At 41.5% G+C, this 23,189-nt stretch overlaps 1 protein-coding gene across 3 annotated transcripts in view; it reads right to left on the bottom strand.

The window, feature by feature from the left end:
* Positions 1–42: 42 nt before the first annotated feature.
* LOC120956222 (nephrin-like) overlaps positions 43–23,189 on the bottom strand; it is a 274,578-nt gene continuing 251,431 nt past the window's right edge. For 2 of the 3 annotated variants that reach the window (XM_049608295.1, XM_049608296.1), the window contains exons 15-24: positions 22,920–23,072; positions 22,480–22,614; positions 11,453–11,533; positions 9,338–9,538; positions 7,396–7,986; positions 6,442–6,675; positions 3,476–3,621; positions 3,289–3,409; positions 2,404–2,498; positions 43–2,289 (exon numbers count right to left, since the gene is read on the bottom strand). In XM_049608295.1, coding sequence (XP_049464252.1) covers positions 1,738–2,289; positions 2,404–2,498; positions 3,289–3,409; positions 3,476–3,621; positions 6,442–6,675; positions 7,396–7,986; positions 9,338–9,538; positions 11,453–11,533; positions 22,480–22,614; positions 22,920–23,072 — 2,309 coding nt within the window. In that variant the 3' untranslated portion in view covers positions 43–1,737. Of the gene's footprint in view, positions 2,290–2,403; positions 2,499–3,288; positions 3,410–3,475; positions 3,622–5,169; positions 5,317–6,441; positions 6,676–7,395; positions 7,987–9,337; positions 9,539–11,452; positions 11,534–22,479; positions 22,615–22,919; positions 23,073–23,189 lie in introns of all 3 variants that reach the window. The other variant, XM_049608297.1, reaches the window with a different exon arrangement.

Here is a 23,189-nt window from a genome sequence, read left to right as displayed (position 1 = left end):
AATGAATAAAATCAATGAAATAAAATAATGCATGATGGATACATAGCAGTTGATCTTTATTTTTTCTTCTAAAGTCATACAAATACTCAAATGAAGAACAAACCCGTGTCAATGCTTTGATCTTCATTTCACTGTATTATCTCACGTCTTATTCTCATTCTTCTTAATTTGTTGTTTGTTTACATTGTCTGCTGAAACTATCTATGATAAAGTTTATATTAAAATGATTGTTTACACTACTTTGTTCTATCTACTCGTTGGATGTACACGTTCGGTAAGTTGTTTCGCATGCGTTTTTTTGTGTCTGTTTTGACCTGTGATGATAGTTTGGCTAACTGTGGTCTATTGCACATCTGCACAAAGTGATGAAATGTTTAGCACTCTGGTAAACTGTTTGCCCATGCCTCAGTCACAAGAATCTTTCCAAGAAAGTATTTGTGCTGGTTTGCATTGGTATGAAAATCAATCGAAAGTGGTAGACAGCCCACTTCTATGTTGTTTTATGTTGCTATAAAAAAATGTAAGAAAGAAGAATTGGTGTATTCATCTCTCAAGAAACCATTGGCAGTTTATTTGGCTTTCTTGAACCTGCTCAATGGGTCGCAATTTTTTTTTGCTTCAAAGCCAAAATGTTTCAAGATTTTCAAAAAAAAAAAAATCGAATATTATTGGTTCGATGTTTTCCTGACGTGTTAACTTTACCGGCATCGGCATCGACTTCTTTGGCTAACAGTTGTTCTTAAAATGCTATCAATGCTCGTATCGTTTGACGTATTTACAGTAACTTTGCCAACAAAATACAAAATTTGTCACGTTCATGATAAATAAAAAAATATTTAAACTTAACGATACAATAATAAAGTGTGTGAGGTAACCTTTGTAAAGAAAAACCAAAGAAGCGATTCTAAAATAATGAGTGAAATTTAATTTCAATTGTTTAATGTTTCATTATTGTCGATCAGAATTTTTAGAATTGAAGAAAAATAAGTAAATAAAGAATATGACTTCATTCTTATTAGTTTAAGGTTTGAGTTCTTATGAATGATTAATTGACAACGTGTATCTTTACCTCTTATTTCATTATTAACTTTGGTAGTTTCTGTGAACTTGTTTAAAAATTGGCAAACAAAAATAAAATCATTCCCTTAAATAATGTTTCGTTATCGTAAATTATCGTGAAACAGTTTTTAAAAACTATTACTATATGTCACTATATGGTTTGTGATTTTTTGTATCCGTGCGCTTAGTCGTACCGAGACAAATTCACGCTTTGAAGCGTGAAAAAGTAGCCAAATAGCAAAGTCACTGCAATATTTCACATCAATTTGGGTGCGATCTTCGGTCAACTTGTATAGTGCGATGACATACGCCCATGTATTGCGTGAAAATACTCGCCGTAAAATAGATGGTATTTATACGAGCATTTGCATGGACATCTTCGAATGTAATCGATTTTGGCTTCACACTTCACAGTGCATCGCTATTTTACGATGTGTCAAGGCGTATTCTAAACATGTTATTTCTTCGATCATGAGTAAAAAATCATGTACCTTACTAACAAAGTATTATTAAAGTATCATTAAATTTACGCAACCTACGTAAAATATTAATTTTTGCCTTGTAAAATACAACTGAAGGGTAGCTATACACTAATCAATTAAGTGTCGTGTCATTCCTCAAAATATAACCCATTAATAATTGATTTTGGCCCTCTGATTCGTACAAACCCTATCAACGCTAAACCAGATGTCCGTCCGAATCGGTGTACCCGACAGAAACGTTGTATGACGCTAGACTGGAACTAGCTGGCGGATCATACGCTCCCATCAGCAAAATACTCCCCGCACTGGTGCCAACGTGACCTTGTGGGTCCATCATCAACCCATACCCGCTCGGTCCAGCCACATACTGATCCGACGGGATCGGTGAGGGATTGTGTATACTGTACAGCTGCTGCTGCTGCTGAAGCGGCAGGCTTGAATAGGTGTGACTTCCGCTAGCGGAACTGTTGCTCCGTTTTGGATCCTTCAGGATACCTTGCGGTTGTTTGGGGGTCGATTGGACGGCTTGTGAAATGCTGGCATTGAGTGAACCGAAGGGCAACGTCGCGGAAAGACTACTGGAATCGTGCTGTTGGCCGCCAGTTCTGTGGTGTGTGTGGTGCGTTACATCAGGCGGTGGAACCATCGTTCGCGCTACCCGTCGTAATGTTTCGGAAGAGCTTTCCGTTGGTCCAACGGAAGGTAAAATGGGTAGTGGAGGTGTGGGAAACTCGACGCCCGGATAATCCTGAAATAAAGTTAAGAACATTAGAGCTTTTATTCTTGCTTTTGAAAGAGCTTTTGCTGTATATGGAGCTTTTTAAAAGCACAAAAGAGTTGAAGCATGATGAGCGTTGCTTACCATCGGTGGATAGAAACGGTCGTTGTTCATGTGATAGTAGGAGCCGTCCATAGTTGAGTTTTTCAGTTGATCGGTGGGCCCGGATTGATCATATCCTGGAATCAGAAATAGTTTTAGTAATTTTTAATACTTTTTTATGTTTTCATCATGTCAAAATACATCGAAAACATCTAAGTTGGGCTGTTAACTTAAAACTTGAGCAAGTGAAAAGAATATTCTGACCTCTTCTGAAGAGGGGATTTCTTTTTTTGGGGATTTTTTTTTGAAAAATGTATACCAAACTCTGTTGCATTGTATTATATTGTGTTATTAATGTAAAATTAAAGTACAATTGCATCAGCAATATTTCAAAAACTACAATTTACCAACCACTTTGTTTGATATTTTAACAGTTTAGTTACTTATACTATGAACATCGTTATGTAACTCAATAGAATAAAATAAATTGGTTATTGTGTTGGGTGGATATCCAGGAATGAAGTCCCAGGAAAGCACTGCTATTATTTCATTTAAGAAAAGAATGACATTTCGAAAAGTAAAAAGAAAAATAATTTAAAATTGAACACACGAGCATGGTTTATTTTGTTTTAAAATAATTCTGCACACGTTATAGAAAACGTTCCTGTACATAGTTATATAAAATTACGTTACAATAAAACAAATAACATCATAAAGCAAAATGAGGCAGAAGAACAGTTCGTGAAAGCTGTCAAAAGAATTGCAAACAAACGCATTTGCGAGCCACTGGCTCGTGAAATATTTCATACCAACCATTGAAATATTTCACATAGTTCACAGTACAATGTGCTTTCGGAAAATTTGTGTCAAAAGTTGATTTTTCTTTCACAAAGAAAAAGCTTTTTAGATGAAATTTTCAAAACGTACCGTTCTCAGTGCCGGTATTGCTTGCGTAGTGAGGTAGGTTGCCCTCCTGCTGGTACCTCGGTGGTTGCATCTCTCCTCCATCGATTAGATACGTAGAAACAGCACGTTTTCTAGTTTCATCCTGCAACAAAAACACATGCAATTGTAAATAATGATCGAAAGCTTATGGATTACAGCTGTAACTCACCATAAAATCAGGCTGACTACCGTCGTTCGAGTACGCGTCGCTCTTTTCCGAAACGCTGGACAGTGTCTCGCCCGTCACTGTATCGTTGTACGAGCTGGGCGCATACATCTCAATCGTTGCCGATTTGCTGTTTGGGTTGGATGAGTCTACGATGTGTAATCGAAAACAGTCATACATTAGTATTTAGTAATGGTGTTCAGTTTTTGGACAGGTTCTGGTGGTTCGTTTCCGGTTGTTTTTCTACTTCTTCTTGGGTTTACGTGAACAATGTGAATAGAAATGCTCAGTGAGAGTGTGTTTGTTTCTTTTTTTTAGCTTGGGAAAAAACAATAAATCAATTCCACTAATGGTAACTCGTCACACTTAGCACACCGGTCTTGTTGGACATAATTTGCATTGCGTTATGATTGATAATACATAAGATGGAACGGTGCGGAATATTACCGTAAAAAAGAGGTCCAACAGACAAAACGTAAAAACCACCAACAACAGTAATCCTCGGTTAATGTGCCCGCTTCTTCCGGGGCCGCACAGATTAGCCCGTCCCGGAGGCCATTTGTGTGTATTGTTTTCACTGATGACATCGTCGATGAAAAGTTATAATCATGATTGATGTTCCCGGTGACACCTGTGGTCGCAAGGCTTTGCCGATACCTCGAATGCTTTCGGGATAGAATAATGTGTTGCGGAGTGGAGTGGAAAAAAGATCACCCCGAGCCTTGTCGTGCAGTGCGCCGTCCCATTAGCACTGAGCGATGTCTGATTTGTGGTTTGATTGCGGGGATTATCAGCTCGCGGGTAATCGACACGATATGAATTATCGCACCCAGCTGGTGGAGGGAAATGGCATGGATTGATTGAACGTTGTGCCAATTAAAGATTGTTCATTTTAAGCTCATTGCTCATGATTCACTGTGGTTGATTTATTTGAGCAAACAGTGTTGAAATGTGTATGTGTTGATTGCACATTGAAAATAAAATGCAGAAGTTTACTACATACGGGTCCAATGAGGATATTTAACAATATCTTTACATCAATGAAACTAGTGATTTAAACACTATTAAACGTAAACTTTTTCTTTGCAATTGTAATAATTTTGTTGTTATGTTTAAACTGTCGCCGCAACCCAGTCAGTATTAACTTTAAGCCGACAATTTAAATTACAGCTCAAACGCATATATTTCAATACTTGAATGACTCTAGACTATTTATCTAGACTGAAAATCGCAGGCTAGTTTTGTGTGTGGTTTCGTATGGAGTGTTTACATGATTTCAGCCTCCAACTGTCAAACTCCATACAACAAGCTGACTAGTATCGTGAAGGGCCCCAATGTCAGAAACGAGCAAAAACTTAATTTGACAAAAATATTTAAAAAAAACCCAACCATACATCACATGGGCTTTCACAAAACTGTCCGAGCCGTACGTGAAACAGATGTTTGGAAATAAAATTGATCTACACAAAACCCTCAAAACAAAACCCCAGCATAGGCCAGTGAACAAATTTAAGCGGATGTTAGAAAACATTCGTTTGATGTATTGAAGCGCAGCGGTGTGGACAGAAGAAAAAGAAGAAAAAAAGTACATTTTCAAACAGAGGCTTAACGGAGAGAAAAAAGACAAGGCCAGAAGGGAGAAAAACAAAAAGCGGAAATCGAAAAATGAAAAAAAAAAAACAGTCTGTTTAGTTTACCTTTAGCCCGCTTCCTCACGATGAAGCAGGCGACGAGGCCAGCGTTCACGATCAGCAAACACAGTCCGGCGAAGGCGAAGCAAAATATCACGAAGCTGGGCAGTGCCGCCTTTTCGCTCAGCTCCGCTGGTATCGTTCCGTCTGATGCTGGTAAACGGGTCGGGAGGCAAATGCGTGTTGTGTAGATGGCACAATGAACATGCGTTGCGTAAATGCGTCCAGTACGTACGCAGTATGTATGTGTGTGAGTGCGCCAGTGCGTTTCCGCAGCGTACAAGGCGTGTTTTATCATCGGAATACCAGTGTGCAGGAGCAGCAGCAGCAGCAGCAGCAAATGAAACGAAACAGAAATAAATGCAAACGAAAGGTAAAGTTAAACAAAGCCGAATAAAACTGAAAACTGACAGGAGAGAAAAAAATCATATAAAGGCTTAAAACAAATGATGAATAAGACAAACAGAAAGAAGCAAGCGTAAACGAGTGTTGTGTTTTTGGTTTGGAAACATTGCACTAGCAGTGGGCAACTGGAATGTAAGTGATGAAGGTTAGGTTTCCAAGAGGTGAAAAATGCATCTTTTTAGGACAACTGCATGCATCTTGCATTAAAAAAAACAGTTGCACAAATATGACTTGAATATGACACAAATATAAACGACGAACAAACGCTTGGTGCCGTGACTAGAGTTTTACGATTAAGGCTTGTCAAGCTGACGTCTTGCTTCGTTTTAAATCCAATTTGAATAAAGTTTTTTTTCCTCAAAAATCCCTTTAAAGTGTCCTCAAACCTTTATCATCCTACGCTTCATGAAAATAGGCGGAGAAAATGAAAAATGAATTTGTTAACTAGCCACGAATAAATCACTTTTCTTCTTTCGCGTTGCTGGGACGAATCGTGCCTCCCAGTCGCGACAACAGGTACCGTCGGCTGGTGGTGCTAGCGGCAAGCGGTCCGTTACAAAAAAGGATAAGCGGGAAAGCTTAACCCAAGCGAAAGCGAAGATATTAAAAAATAATTAACAACAAATCCATCCCCAAACCGCAACACCGAAAGGGAGCAAAGTGAGCGAGCGGGCGTGCGGCTGAAGAAAAGCTTGGAAGGACGCACTGACTGACTTAACGACGATGGGTACCACAAACGAAACCAAGACACTCTCACATAATAAACCAAGGGAAGAGAAGGACATAATGGTGAGCAGAAACCGCCCAGAGGGAAGTGGCGAGCAACCGGAAACGGTGACCATGGCTGCCCGTGGGAAAGGAAACAACCATTACCACCGCTGTTGTACAGCGCGCCGGTGTATTTGTGATCGTGCCGCGCACGACGCGAACTGGAGCTGCCGGGTAGACTGCGCCGGTAGAGACAGAATCCGATAAGAAGGATATTGAGCAGCACCAGGGCTATACCGGCCGCGACCCCAATTCCAAGCAGCAGCAAGGTGGACGGTCCAGCTGGAGACGATGGCGCCAGGAAGGAGGACGATTCCATCGGTGGCTGCGGCTGTCGCTCTGCAAAATGTGGAGTGAACCTTGCAGTTAGGGGCGGTCCTACTCTTCCTGCTTTTTGTGTGTCCTCCATCAAGAAGAGCGGGAGGCAAGATGTTGGGCTTTTTGCTTTTTCTGTCCCTTTTTTCTATTTTTAATCGCTGGATGAACTGCCATCCACAGTAAAGTCTGGGATTTGTATTGTTTTGGTGTGGAGAGGTATACGGGATATGGGAAGGATGGCAGGGTGCAAAAAATCTTCATCGAGGTGGCTGACAAAGTACCGGGCTGTGGATGCCGGATGCCTCGAAGGATGCGTTCGGATGTGGTGGCCGGGAAAAGATTTGGATTAATTTCAGTTTTAATTAAAAACCGTTGTAATTTGAGTGAAAGCGTTCGCAGCGAAGCAGAAACATTGCTGTGCTAGTCTTTTTCTTTCTTTCTCTCTCTCTCACACACACACACACATACACGCTCAAACACACACACACATACTCTCTCTCTCTCTCTAGCACAGCACACACAAAAAGTCATGGCAGTCCTGATGGATACTATGCCTTTCTTTTCCTCCATTTTTGACGACAGTGACGTTGGTGAACTCATCGATCCAAAAGCACAGCGTTGACTGCATGGTGAATCTTTTCCCCGGTTCAATTCCCACCCCCAAACATACACATACACGATAAAAAAGCATTAACGGACGCTTCCGCGCTTCCTGCAGGTAATGAAGTTGACTTTAATTACCTTTGGTTTGGGCCCGGGTCAGATCGGGCAAGTAACGGCTCTCGCCGAGTACGTTCGCCGCCATGATCGAGAACAGGTAGAGCGTGTTGCTACGCAACCCGGCCACGGTAAGCTGGTGTGCGTTCGGGGGACCATCCTCGTACCGGTACCGTTCGGACGTTGCTTCCCGGTACCGTATCCGGTAGCTCGCACGATGTCCACCATCGAAGCCGGGCTCCCAGCCGAGCGTAACGCTGTCATGCGTTACATTTAGCACCGTCAGCGTGGCGGGCGAATCGGGCGCAGACCGTACGTCCAGTCGACCGGTACCGGATCCACTTCCGAGTTCGTTTTTAGCACGGCACTCGTAATCGCCATAGTCGCGCGAGGAGATGCGCTCGATTACAAGGATGGATTCGTGCGTTAGGGGATCGAGCTGACGGTGTAGGGTGTAGTATTTGGAGGACTGGTTGATCGGCAGCTCCTGCCCGGTACGGATCCAGTGGAAGATGGGCGCGGGTGCTGCCTTGGCCCGGCAGGGAAGGCGCGCTTGGTCGCCCGGACCGGACGCGGCACGTAGCATTGCGGGCGATTTGTCTATCTCGGGTGCAACTGGTGGATGAGAATTAAAGTGCAAAAAAAAGTGGAATCGTATTCAGAATAGAACAGCAGAGGAAAAACATGTTCTGGTTAGATTGTAGAATGTTTTTGGTTTTGGTGGAAAACGAATTTGTTTGCAATAGATATTCAATAAGTTATTTTTATAGGCTTTAATCGCTTAATTTAATCAAGATATACTATAAGCATCAATACCTCTGCCAAATTAAAAAGATTTTTTTTCAAAGAATTTTTATGCTTTTGAAAAATTATTCACTAAAAAAATATTTCATATTTCATCCACATATTTTTCATATTGTTGTGAATTTCATATTTTTCGTATGTTTATCGATGTACACTAAAGTATCTCAGTCTTAGTCTAATGAGCGGTACAGGTTTGGTTCTGGTTGGAAGCTCACGACAGAGCTCGAACGATTTTAACAACATGCTTGTCGCGGGTTCAAGCCTAGAATAAACTGTCCTCCGATCGCAAGGACTGACTATTCGACTGTGTTGAACTCAATAAGCCTCGAAAGCCTGTGTAAATAGGCCGGGATGTCCGCGTGGGACGTTACGCCGAATAGAACAAGAAAAAGAAATATCTAAGTCTGGAGAAAGTAACAATTCAAGTTAGCTTTAAAATCAAACATAAAAACAAATAATGAAGGTTAAATAAGTTCTTGTTAAAAAATTTAACATACTCAACGTCATCCAAAAGGGCAAAGATGTATTTTATTTGGATCAAGCCGAACAAATTTAAAATAATACTATGTTGTAATATTTACTATTGTTGGAAACTGTTGCGAGGTTCCAACCGACTATCAGCTGAGGCTATGTTTTATGTGTGTGCAGTGAAATAAAAAGGGAGAAAATGCGGAAATTTAACAATTGCGATAAAAATACCCAACAGCGAGGATTTATACAGAATAAATTAAAAACAAAATTGGAATGTCAGCTAGAATGTTGGAATGGATTTTTTGACATAAAACACAACCACCATACAAAAGCTTATGAGTAAAATACTGTAAACTATTTTGAATAACAGAATTTATCATATATTTTAACTACTTTCAGCATAATTTTGTATTTGTTTCATGATGAAACTATATTTTGGAGCCAATATAAGCAAGAAATCATTTTAAAAAAAGTGAACATAGTTTAAAAAAGGGGATTATTCCAATCCCTCTGAAATATTCGGTATTTTGTTCATTAAATAGAACTTAGAGAGGAAAACTTTAGAGCAAAATGAAACAACTCGTTGAATATCAATACTACAAACATTCCGTTTTCAGCGCTGAATGAGTAAAAACCCAACGCTTCCGACAAGCACCACGGCCGCTGATGGCCAAAGTGCCGCAACACCTACATTTGACAATCAATAGCACATTGCGACTGTCCGCGGCTGCGACACGATTATCAGCGATGCACCGGAAATTGCCCACATCCTCCCTTTGGGCGTCCTTCACCACCAGCGTGCCGGTTCCGTTTGCGTAGCCGGTGGTGGTTTTCGCTCGCAGATCGTACCCATCCCGCTCCCAGCGAATATGGTCCGGCGTTAATGGGTTTCCTGAAACGAGATTGCAGACACGAGGTTGAGTGAAAGTGCAATGCACGCAAAACATGGTGGAAGAAGCGAGGGGAAAAAACGAGACAATCTTAGGAGGACAATCCGTTGCCTATTTTTGTCGACGACTGCCCGGTCCGGTTGTTGGGAGAGAGTTGGTTGGCCGTTGGGTGTTGTTGCTGTTGTCTCTGCTGCTTTTCCGTTGATGTTGCAAGTTATGTGCGTTCCGGAATGCTTTTTTTCGTGGCCCATGTCTTGCGTTCGGGTTATGAAAGCGACGCGCAACAAACGCAAACGCACGTGTAGCATTGGTGGCATCTTTCGACCTCATCCGCATCAGGTACACCGTGTGTGTCCGTGTTTGCATTTGCCATTTTGAGATGGAAAATGTTGTGTTTGCACGTTTGCACAGTCTTTTTTCGGTCACTATTTTTGAATCGTCTTTTTATAGTACATGCACTCGCCGGGTGCTCACCGTTTGCAAAAATGCCACCAGCAGCAAAGTGCATACGTGCTCGCTTTTGGAGATGGAATTTGCGCACTTTTGTGGGTGGGGCTTCTGCGGTGAGGTTTTGGGGTCCGTTTCTTTTTTGCTGCAGCAGTGAACATCATTCACACTTGGAGGAAACAAAAACACGGAACTCAAATATGGTTCCCTTCTAGTCTGCTCGGTACGGATACGGACCATTACTACGCAAGCCATTTATCGCGTGTGGCCAGGTTGTGACGGTACATTTCAACCACCGGTCACCGGGAAAGGTGAGATGTGGAAACTGTGGAAGTTTTCGAACATGGTTGTTTTTTTGTGTTGTTGTTGGTGCGTGATCTCTCGTCAAACCGGGGGAACGTTCACCAATAGGAATGGCATGTCATATCTTGCAAGCCTTCATGCGCGGAATGAAATGAAAATAGGCCACACCAATATATTCGAACGAGCAGAAGCATGTAGGACTGTGGTGGAACATGCAAATGACTCCTAGGTTGTTGAAGGCGGAACGAAAAAAAATAGACCTGCAATGTTACTTCACCAAAACCGCGCTATGTGTGCACCGGCTACGAGCCCGGATCGTATAGCAATAGTTCAACGTGGTTGCCTGACTGGAGCCAGATCGCCAGCACCGAAGCTGCGAATTCTAGCCTTGCAGTTTCGGCCGCCATGGTAGGGAAAAGGTTTGCTTATTTTACGTTATGGTTACCGTTCGCTTACATATCCATCCATACGCAGCAGTTGCAAAACATGGTACGAACAACAAGAAATTGGTAATCAACTGGTACTAGGTAAGAGTGCTTGTGTGGGGAAGGTTAGGATTTGTACCCAACACTAAGCAAGAGTTGGATTATACGGTAAAAAAAGGATGTTGAATCTGGAATAGACATTACTTTTTTTGTAGTGGGCTAGTAGTGCCCACACTGCTGAACCGGCAGTTGTTGCGTGTATGTTCATTAGAATGTGCATTTCGGTGGAAAATTCCTTCATAAACCAACGAGATGGCTTTCGGTGGACAACAGGTTGGAGCGCAAAAAATCTCAACAGGAAACACCATCACTTCGTGGCACCGTTTGCAAACAACTGCCATTCTGCATTTGAAGAGAGCTTTTTCTTTATCTCCATGATCCTTTTTTTTTTGCTTCACTACTATGTTAAAGGACATATCTACTTGTGCTATGCAATTAACGCGCCCTGAAATGTTCACACATAAAATGCAATCGAAAACAGCAGGAGAAGGGATACGGCGGCCACTTCATGTGTCGGCCAATGGTGGCCAACGGGATGGGAAATATCTTTTAAGTTGCCAGCTGGCTTTTCATGATGTTCGATTGCCCGATTTTTTTAGGGCCACTTGCAGGCGGTAGCTGTCTTGTCGTATGTTATGCACTTCCTCCTTTGGTTGCTGAAATTGCTCAGCGATTACTTACCGTCTACGGTGCAGTTTAGTATTGCATCCTCGCCCGGATCGACGGTAACGTGCTCCGAAATGGCTTTTATCGTTGCAGCATCTGTGACGATAGAGAGGTATGGAAGTAAATCATATAACGTTGTGTAGTGGGGTAATGGAGTGTAGAATATAGTAGCACGTGTTGTTGGGTGGACTATTGCGTTTGTGAAGGGGTTACTATGCTTTTGGAAAAAATATTCAAGCATTTTTATAATTCACAAAACATTGTAGATATTCAAAAATAACATATTGAATACCCTTTGCATTCTTCGAGTACCATAAAAACATAATCTATTCGAACTTTATTTATTTTTGTGTAGTTCCGGAAGAGGGCGTCATTGCACACTAACTAAGCTGCACAAAATTTCAAAATTCGTTAGAACATTGGAACCGTACTGAAATTTGTCAAAATTGTGATCTCACGAGATGAAAAAAATTGAGTGATCGGTTTCTTAAATAAGGGACTTTTACGATACTAGTCAGCTGTTTTATATGGAGTTTGACAGTTGCCAGCTGAAATCATGTCAAAACTCCATACAAAACCACAAGCAAAACTAGCCTCAATAATCCAGCCTAAATCATTACAGCACGAAAAATATGTAAACAGAAGCCGATTTGTTGCTGGTGTGATCCGGTTAGTTTACGAGCTATTTTACTATTTTTTTTCACGAGGATTTTATTTATTCATTAATTTTTGTTTTGCTGAATCATGAATAATATGTCAAAAAAGGTTAAAATTATGTACTAGAATCGATTTTTTAATTTTTGGTAAAAAGTAAGTTTTATTATTTCAAACAGAAAAATTAAGAAAATAATTTTTAAATGCATCTTTTTTATACACAATAGGTGAAATCCAATATGGCGGTCCGTAACTGTCATAATTCTGTTTTATTGACATGATGAAATTTCAGCTTGTTGGTTAGAAAAAGAAAAGGCGCAATAATTTGCAAAACAGAAGGCGTAAAGCATAGGTTCGTGGACGCCTTAGCGTTAGAATGTAGTAATAAACTGATGTAATAACCGTTTGCTGATGCTTGATTACTTTATTCTATAATAAAAAATGAAATCAATTTGAAAATAAAATATAAATGAAATTTTGATAATTTATTAACGTTGTTTTACAGTTTAAAAGTATAAGCTGTCGACAAGTCTGTAGGCAAAATAAAATAGTTATTGTCTACAAAATAAATAGATTTTGAATACTTAAACTGATGGACCAACATTTTGACTGGTAAAGCGTAAATTTGAAAATTTATTACTAATGAGTAAGTAATAAATAATTGAGATGGATATGTTTTATTTTTGTTTTAATTTGTGATCTCTATTTAAAATCATGTATATTTGGGCCGGTCTCGTAGTACAGTCATCAACTCGTACGACTTATCATCATGCCCGTCATGGGTTCAAGCCCCAAAGAGCTCGCTGCGCCATATGTAGGACTGACTATCCTGCTATGGGGGATCTATAAGTCACTGAAAGCCAAGCCCACAAGTAGAGTGGTACAGGCGGGCCTTGACCGACAACGGATGTTGAGCCAGAAGAAGAAGAAGAAGATTTAAAACCAAAATTCAGCTTATTGAAATGTTTTATCAAACAATCAATTGTAATTTTGTCATAATCGTTTAAAGCACTTGGTATTTCTAAAGTTAATGAAGGAGTAAATAACTATGCTCATTCATTACATTTTACTGTGTGTTTGAGGCAAGGAATGCTTACAGGGTTTCTCAAGCCAGCTCAACATCGTTACACTATTTTTCGAACACGTTAAACGATTGTCAACATCGTACATACAATTCGAATCCTTAAACTCTTTGCAATTTGGTAACACTAGGTTTTGGACTAGAAAAATCCCAACACGTATCTGGAAAATGTATGTTGGCTGTCTTGTCACCCATTACGAAAGACGGCAGCCATTTGTGTAATTATCTTTAGTGCCTATGCGATGCCGTATACGGTACATAATATAACCCGAATGTCACTTGACATTCTTCTTGATGTTCCAAAAAAGCCTACTCGTGCACCAAACGATCTTTAGTTATTGCAAGATTTGATATTTTAAGAAAAATAGCATCATGCAAATGTTCAGATCTGAAATCGTCTTAAATAATATTCGTTGAAGTGACTATCGAATGAAGGGAAGAAATTTGAATAGGAAGCTTTTAAATCAGCAAATATTGATAGTTCTATGTCGATGAGTTTTACCGTTCGTCATACAGGTTGCAAGAGTCACATCAGGCTCTTGTCGTCCTTAAACAAATACAGGATGATGTAACCCAGTGTAAGATACATTTCCGACGTCAGATGCAAGGAATACATTAAATGTTTGAGCAAGTATGTTTATTTAATTGACCGCTGCCTTAGTCGATGAGATAGTGAGTGCCTTCTAGGTTACTGTCCAGTCATTCTATTTACCACAGCAAAGAATCAATGTGGTAAATAGAACTACCAAAGCGTCTGGTCACAATAATTCGACGAACGACTGATTTCTACAGCTTGTGAAGAGACTTGGTTCAAAATTCTGAAACAGAAAAATAGCTTCTGGGGTTGCTTACATATTTCAAAGCATCTAAAACACGTTTAGTCTATTTTATGCCTATAACTAGATAAAACCATTGGACCGTTCCTCCTGGATAAAAAATAAACTAGATAAAACAACCTTCTTGTTTCAAAATAGTTCATGTGCCAACTTTCCAAGAGCACTTGACAGCATTTATTTGGTAGCAATTACCACAATTTTGCAAAAAATGCTTAGTTAAGGTTATAATTTTCATTAAGTACCTTTCGCTTTACCAATCGTTTGTTCGATGTTTCTTCCAAACAAAACTCTAATAGTTGTGCTACGTTTCCCGTAAACTGGAGCGACTTTTAAATCGCATTAAAATTAAACAATCGTTCTCAAACGGACAGGCAAACTTGGTCTCACCGAACAACGAGCGCAGCATTCTTTCGATCGCGAGCGTAACAATCAAGTTACGCCGAACGTTTCTTCGTGCAACTCGCCAGCACAAACTTTGGTCGTCCAACACTTTCGGAACACTGGTGAAGCTTTGTTGAAGCGATCGAAAAAATAACAGCATGGCAAGAGATCGGTGCCCTCTACATCCGGTTCGATGTACTTCAGTTTAAAGCGAGGGAGGGGAGGGATGCGGGGAGAAGAGTCTAAAGATCCATCGACTGATTGCTTGCGCTTGATAGTATACGCAAACTTTTAGCACGTTCGAGGCAGGATCGAGACCAAGAGACAACCACCATATTGCCGCACATTCCCGCTCTGTCACTAGTTGGTTTGCTTTTGTTTCTGTTCGCTGCCCTAACCAGCCACTGTGAAGAAACTGTGCTCAATTTGGCAGAAGTGAATTAACTTTCTCACCGACGGAGAGACGTAATCGGAATAGTGGGCAAAAGTTTTATCCATATGTGAGTGTGTGTGTGTGTGTGTGTGTGTGTGTATACTGGTCTCGTTTTGATTCTTGTCTAGGGCGCACTCGCGAAGACACACTCCTCGAACTTTGAACGACTTCTTCAGACAATCCGCTAAATAGCATATCCGGATAATTGAAATACGGTTCGAGTTTTGACCTGCTCACTCAGTATCACTCCAAAACCACTCGCACACACACACACATCCGCAGGGCCGCATACCTATAGTGGCCAATTCGCTGGTAGTTAACTTTCGCCTCTGCCGACGATAGTAGCTTCTCTCACAAAACTCCAATAAAATCTTATTTTATTGAAAGGTTGTACATGACCGTGCTATGATAATGGGGCCGGGGATAGAAAGGTTTCTGTGCAGAGCTAGGCGCACCCAAACGCATCCCATCGAGCGTTTTTGGGTAGGTCGGCATTTAATAGTACTATGATGGGCACTGTTGTACGCTGTTGATGGAAAGCTTTCCAGGGTCGTATTTGACGATTGCCTCGTCCGAAACAACAACGGCAAAAAGCAAGCTGGGCAAATTGGAGCAAGACTATACCTACAGAGAGTGTACGCCTAAGCTTCTATCCTTCTACAGACCTAGTAAGGTCACAAGACGGTAGTGGTGGTGGCAAATATTCCCAGAATCGTATCTGGCGTACAGCGAGGGACTCGCATTACTTTCATTGTTTACGAGGCAACGCGCGGGAATCCTTGTGGAAGAGAGTTGGCATAGTCCGCAATGATCCAAAATTCCAATTTCGGGACGATTTTGTCCGCCGCCTGTTGTCTCTGTTGTCCCACCCTGTGTTCATCCATGGGCAGAAAAAGGTGACCGTGCATGTAAGTGAGTTGTGCAAGAAGGTGATATGGTTTTATTGTTTGGGTTGTGAGCATCGGGCGCCAGGGTTGTTGTCGGCCGCACCACCCGCCGAGCGGTTCGGAACTCCTGCTGTCTAAGTTATGCTGTGGCTGTGGTGAAAGGTTACCCACACTGACACTGAACGGGGATGTGAATGTGTGCGTGTGTTTGTAAGAGAGAGCGAGAGAGAGAGAGTAGTGAACGTAACATCTCACGTATGTGGTTCCATCGTCCGGCGAGAAGCGACTGGACCAATTGGATGAAGATACGAACTACCTTCATCCGGCGGCTACCGTAAGCCGCTAGTACCGGTCGAGGTTTATTGATTTTCTTCCGGGAAAATTCAACTCACCACTTCCTTCACAGGCCTTCCTTACCATCTCATACCCACCATCAGAATTGTTGCGGTGGCCTTGTGCTGCTGCCAGCAGCGGGAAGTAATTCCTTCGCGGTAAAAGCGGACCCGGGTGGTAATCATCATGTCATTGTCAATGTACGATAGCGCCCTCGAGGATGGTCGAAACCGGACGACAAATTTGTAAGCTTTTGCTGGCTTTCCTCCGAGCTTGCGTTAGGGAGGCGAGTGAGGTTTTTTCTTCTTTGAATAGTTATTTCATGACTCTGTGTATGTGTGTGTGTGTTTGGGGAGTGGTGAATTTGTCCATTCCATATTTGCTCGATCTTTTCGTTGGATGGGCTACAAACTGGCGGCGGTGGCGGTACTGCACCAAATTGCTGTAATGTGTTTTTGTTGTCGATGGCGATGGCTTTCACACCACACGAATAAAGTTTGGCTGTTTGGTCCATAAGAGGAGGTTGATGCTGGAAGCTCTTCGGATCTAGTTTTGCATTTTGATATGTCAATTTGGGTTTCTGCTACGCACATGTTGAGCTAAATTGTTATTGACAATCAATAGAAGGAATGAAGTGGTGCAAGCGTTTCAACAGTTTGTCTTTGGGGAATTTGGTGAGAAAAATTGTCGTGATTAGAAGTCTATTTGTGGAGAATGACAGTCGGTTTATGCGATCGACATAATTCGAATAATGCTCAGGATAGAAAATGATGTATCACATTACATTACAGTTTTACATTAACGAATGATTCTTTGTGTAATCTAAAACAATGAATACAGGTCGTATTAAATTTAAAACGACAATGTGATGTGTTTGTTATATTTATTAAAAAATAAATGTGTATAATATGACTATACACGTAATTGAATTATACAGACATAGAATTGTGAAAGTATACACAATTTAAAATTATTTTAATGTAATTTAACATTTTTACCCCATTTCCAAGGTATGGTTTATTGATATTATAGTGAAATGTTAATAAAGGTGTTTAAGAGCATTTAAATTGATAGAAAATGATAAGTCTTGTGAGAATTTAATCATCTTTCGTTTGGTGCATTTTCGCAGTGGGATTTCAAGGAAGTTTATATTTTCCATATGCAAATGAAATGAGACGTTTTTAAATTGACTCAACAATTACTTCAATTTTCCGGAAAGCAGGATTATGCATCGTTTCTCAGAATGTGATAGGTTTAGAATTAGTTCTAGCTGTTGAACCAGAAAAGGTTCAGAATGTAGTTTAAAATCTGTTTTTCTCCGGTGTTGGTTCAGGACCACTTTTATGACAAATTTCTGAGTATCTGATGAACTGAAACAGGTTTGTTCTCAATATGGGATGGGATTGGCTTAAGGCCCTTCAATCAAAAGAGGTCCAGTATGTATTCAAAAATCATAATAGGATAGATATCTCATACTGAAGTAAGTTCGCTTCAGGACTAAATACTTTGTAAAACAAGACAGGTTCCTGGAATTTTAGAAGCTTGATGGGTTGCGGATTAGATGTAAAACTAAGCTAGGGACAATATCAATTGTTGGTCCGAGAGAAAGAAAGAGTTTGTACACGTTGTAGTTTGGTTCAGTTTGATTAAAATTATTAAATGGACTTATTACTTGATACGACGATTAAATATGATTAAGATTCAAACAATGGTTGCAATTCAATAAAAAAGTAGGCTGGTATTTCTCACACATATTTAAAAACATCAACCAAAGCTATAGCATCCAATTAACTTTGATTGAATTCTTAAACATAAAGTAAGTAAGCAACAGAACCAAACAAGCTATAAAAAACAATGAACCGCTCCTCAATCAAACAGTTTAATTGAGGATGTAAAGCAAACCAGTTTTGGTAACAAAACTTTTTTACGATCTAAGGTGTATCTTTTTCTTTCCTCTTGTCATTGTCATTGCCAATCCGAAACCCACAATCGTGTACTGAATTGACTTTTATTTGCGCTATCAGTCTCTTACCCTACACAACCCCAACTTGTTACGAGCGCAATTACTCACGCACGTCGGCAACGATTCGGGAAACTGTATCGTCCTTCTTTCATTTCCTTCCCGTATTTCCGCACAAAAAACGGGAGCTTTTTGACTATTTAAGTGAAAAATTGTGCTACGAAAGCGATCGAATGACATTACAATGGGAATATCGTCAAATGAAAGACGATGGCACGATGCCATTTTGTCCTACAGGTCCTACGAGCGATTTGATTTCACCATTTTCGAGGAAGCGGTTAATTCGCCTGTCCCTATCATTCGCCCGGTTAAGGTGAGCTTTCCTTTATTACGGGATCGGGGAACTGTCAATTTCACTGTTTCAAAGATGTGTCAATAAAAAAGGGTTACCTCAATCAAACGGGAAGGTAATTTGACTATATCCGGATACATTTCAGGGAACAGGGAGCGAAACACTTCTTCCCATCAATTGGCTTTGATAGAGGAACGTGTATGTGAGCAAAGTTTCAAAATGAGGACCACAAGAGGGGAACAAATTGGTTTAAAAAAAAACTTCCCCAATGTTGATAATGAAGATTGGGATGATGATGATGATGATGATGCTAAAACACTATGATTGATAGGGAAGCAATGAATCAGATTATCTCCATCCACCAATGTCACCGACGTTTACCGCAGTCCATCTCCAGTGTCCTTTGCGAGGATATCTGGTTTGACCGCAAAGTGCTCTTCTCCATACGTGATGGACCGATTTCGTCTTTTTTTTGTATCCAGCATAATACCGCCTCCCAGTCCTTGTCCGGTCTATTCCGGGTGACCTTTTATTTACGTTTATTGAACGCTGTGTACAACCCCGCCGGTGCGCAACGGGCCGAGGGGACGCTTTTAATCCATTATTTACGGACCATTTGCGCCGATTCCGACGGGTCATTACCGTTAACATAAACGTCAAGTTGACAACAGTTGACGGTGGCGGCGTCGATGCTGTTGGGTACTGGGTTTCGCTTTTGGTTCGCTCGGTTCGTTTGGTTTCGGTGGTCGAATCATCAAAGGGCTGGTTCTGGTTTTTGGGCTTTGATGCGGTGTCCATTTATGGATGGACGTGTTAGGGCACCAGCACACAAACTGGCAGGGAGGGGGTAAGCGTGGCGACAGGGGTGGCGTAAAAACGCCTCACTCGTTGCAAAGCGACCAACAGCACCCATCACCGCCGACCGGATGGGATCGGTACACACTAGTTTGGTAATCAAAAGTTGCTTCTTCTCATTCGATTGGAGCACAAGACACACGAGGCAACGTAACGGACGGACATCCGAATCGAATGCAAAAAGGGATAAATTCATTCTGTGTGCTCGCTCTTGTTGAATCCACCGGGGAGTAGTGTCGCCTTCCTTCAATTTATTCACTGTGTCATGGCTGAGCGGACCACGTGGGAACGTTCGCGTGGAAATGTCTTCATTCGCTTTTCCAAAATCACTTCCGAAAATGTATGTGTGTGTGTGGTGTGTTGTCCCCACAAACGAACATGTGTAGCCGTGATGGAACGTACACATGCAACACATACTAGCAGTAACACCATGTTAGGGACTAGGGCGCCGACGGGATATTCCCACCGATAGGTAGCACCTTCCGGTGATTGATGACCGGATATAAAACACTAATTTTATCAAATAAATCACACATTATATCTTCTCCCCAGCCCGGGTAACGCTTTTCCACCGTTGAATCGGCGGTTGAGGCAGCTCCAGCTCCTTACCATTCACCATTTGGTCACGCGCATGTTACAATCTTTCCACGGACGTGTGTGTGTGCGTGTCTTTATTCGTTGTCGTCTTTTTCTCGGCAGCTGGTAAGTTTTCCCACGTAGACCGCCACGGTGCCAACTACTGCCACTAGCGAGGCGAAGCGAACGCATTCAAGCAGAGCACCGGCGAAACATTAGTTACTTTGTGCGCACAAAACTACTGCTGCCCGGCATGCCTGATACAAAGTTACTATGGCGTAGCTTCCGATTTCCGACACGCACACACACACAAACACACTCGCACACACTAGCAACGGGCGCAACGGTAGAGGCCTATACTGCTCTTCCGTGAATGAATGTTACGAGTCGGGTGAATTTATGACTTATGGTTGGTGCCAAGTGCGTCGCCGAACCGGAAACGAAAGCGTGTGTACGTGGTGAGCGGCGTTGAAAGTATGCCATTTTTTATCCCTATCCGCATGACGCCGTGATGCGCAAATGGCATGGTAAAAAAAAGAAACCGGAATGCCGTCTCTTTTGAAGGATGCGTTCTATTCTAATGTTCGTTTCTTCTTTTGCGTTGCTTTCTTATTTGACCTGCTCTTTAAGGCTGCCGTACATATATGTGCAACGGTTTAGATTCGGTGATGATGATGTGAAGGATCAGTTTATCAATTAAAAGGGGTGGTGTAATGGATGATGGTTTATTTGCGGCTGAATCATTGAGATGGCGGAAAGTGGTTTCATATTTTCTTAAACAATATCAAGCACTCATCTACAAATATTCAGTGGAAATTAAGATCAAATTTTGAAATCAAATATTGTTGCTGATAAATAACGAATGGACAACCAAATGGACAACACTTTTATCCGGCGCTACAACCGCTTTGCGGTCTTGGCCTGCCTCAGGAGTGTCCGAAACCGCTCACGGTCTCGCGCCTTCGTCTGCCAGTCCGTTATCCCGGCCTTAATGGCGGACGCCTCCACGCCATCTTGCCACCTCAATTTGGGCCTACCTCGCCTCCTCTGTCCTGGTGGACGGCCTAAAAAGACCAAATGGACAACAGGGGTACTGATTTGCTGTCTAGTTTCTCTCTTGTTTTTCTTTTCCCTTTTTGCTTCTCTCAAACGAGCGCATGCAAGGTAAAACGAATCAATCGAATAGATATTCAATTATTCAAGCACCCTATTATATGCGACATTTGCTATCATGTAAATATTATGTTACATATTGTAACATATTGTTTGTAATTTCCTACTGACCGTGATACAGGATTACAGTTAAATACATACATTTAAGCGTGAAATGTTTCTGCCATGTTGATTTTGGCTTATTTTACACGCTTCATACCGTGAAGTTGTCTCCAAAATTAAGAGCCAACACGTTGTCTTTGCAGCAAACTCATCGTAAATTTTAATGTGTTTGTAAATATTTGTCAACATTGATCCGGTCAGATAGGCCGTTCTTGCGAGAAAAACAACAGAAAAAGAAAAACAAAAATATTTGTTCGTAGTTTATTATTGCAAATATTCTTTCTTTTGACATAACAACAAAACGCCCTTTACTATCACTCCATTTCAAAAGGGAGCTTAATCATGCATGGACGAGTATTTTTTTCTAATATTCAAAATAAATTTTCGACATCAATATCACAGCTTCTGTGAAATTTGTAACACGATACATTGCACAATGTTAGCTAGTCGTTCTTTTCCCAAATTTCCAAACGCTCAGAAGTCCTTGTTTGTTGTTTTTGTGCTATTGGCAGAACAATACCAGTGATATAGAGCTTTTTTCATATTTTAATATCATAATGCCACCCGGCATAGAATTGATTAAGTTGTTCGCTTTTTGGACATTTTTGTCGCTTACTCTTGATAGTAAATACTTGCATAAAAAACAGAGGAGGAAAAAACAATATAAAAAATAAGAGAAATTACAGCTTGTGAGCTTTTTGAATAATAACTTGCTTAAATGTACATCAAAAGTGCTATTCATTTAGTAAATGCTAACTGAACTCCCTCCTTGTACTACATAAGTCTGGAAACATAATTATTCCACTTTGTACACCCAGTATGATTTTGGATACCTCAATATAAGTATACCACCTAAATATTATCATCCATTTATGCTTTGGTTTCGTAGTGCGGTTTTTTTAAAGAATGGGACCCAAGAATGTGTGCAACAACTTTTTGTATACTGTAAGCACAGGTCGACTAAAGTGCGTATTTATTAAACATTACATAAGTCATTAAAATACCTTTCAAAGTAACTGCTGCTCGTAGAAGCATTCAAAGTCACCCGTAAAGCTCCCTCCATTTCATGAAACGATAAATTCTTCTCCATTCCAAGGGTATTTATTTTCTGCAAGCTTCGACAAGCAGAAAAACGCAACGAAGCATCGCGTACAATTTGGCCTCAAGCCAGTGAAGAATCACTGCACCGAACCGTGGTAGCGTGGTGCAATTTCTCGCCACCTCATCCTCATCCAAAACAATACCTCGCAAGCCACCCGTTAGCGGTTGTGCGGGAGAGATGGGTGAGGGGACCTTTAGTAAGGGTTAACATGAGAGCAAACACGGTACTAATACCCCCCCCCCTCCGACGTACCGTACTGATGCTCCGTAACCGTGTGCTTTTTCGGAGAATAGTTTAGCTTGGTTGTGGTTACTTACACTTGACTTGCAGGGTGATATTAATCATCGCCGACCCTTGGGAGTTGACGGCTTCGCACGTGTACACGCCGGCATCTGTGCGCTCGAGCTTGGTAATGTTAAGGATCGGTCCCTCGGAGACGATTCTCGGTTCACCTGGGGTTTGTTTTTAAGGTTCGAGAAAGGTGGTTAAGGAGGGAGAAAAAAAGAGAAGCAAACGAACAGATTTTAGGATTAATCGGACAGATTATCTTAATGGACCTGCGGTCACGTTTGACGGTGGGTTTGAGATTGAGGGCTTCGCATAAATCCAACTCAAGTCTCGAGCTAAAGTGGTGTAGTAATACAGTTTAGCGAGACACGCATGTGAACGACATCCGCACGGAACGGCTAATGCTGTGAGATTGAGGTTAACCGAGAGGCAAAAAGAAAGGAAGAGCAACCCGTTAGAAGCAACCTACCACTACTACCGGTCGATGCTATCGTTTGGCCGTTCTTGGTCCAGGTGTACGCGATGGACGACGGATTGCCGGTCGCGACCAGGGCAACGGTCAGTGGCTCTCCCGCCACACCGTGGACAACGGTTTCGGCTGGCGTTTGGAACCGGGGCTCATCTGCAAGTACAAGCAATCGTGCATTCGTTAAAGCATCGCTTCCGGCGCAGCACCGGCTGATGGGTGCATATGTGTATGTGTGAGAGTCGACCGTGATCGAATGGATTCGGCAATTGG

The sequence above is a fragment of the Anopheles coluzzii genome, chromosome 3 (genome assembly GCF_943734685.1).
Source record: "Anopheles coluzzii chromosome 3, AcolN3, whole genome shotgun sequence".
NCBI lineage: Eukaryota > Metazoa > Arthropoda > Insecta > Diptera > Culicidae > Anopheles > Anopheles coluzzii.
The sequence above is the reverse complement of the archived record's forward strand: the minus strand, read 5'-3'. Positions and strand labels throughout refer to the sequence as shown.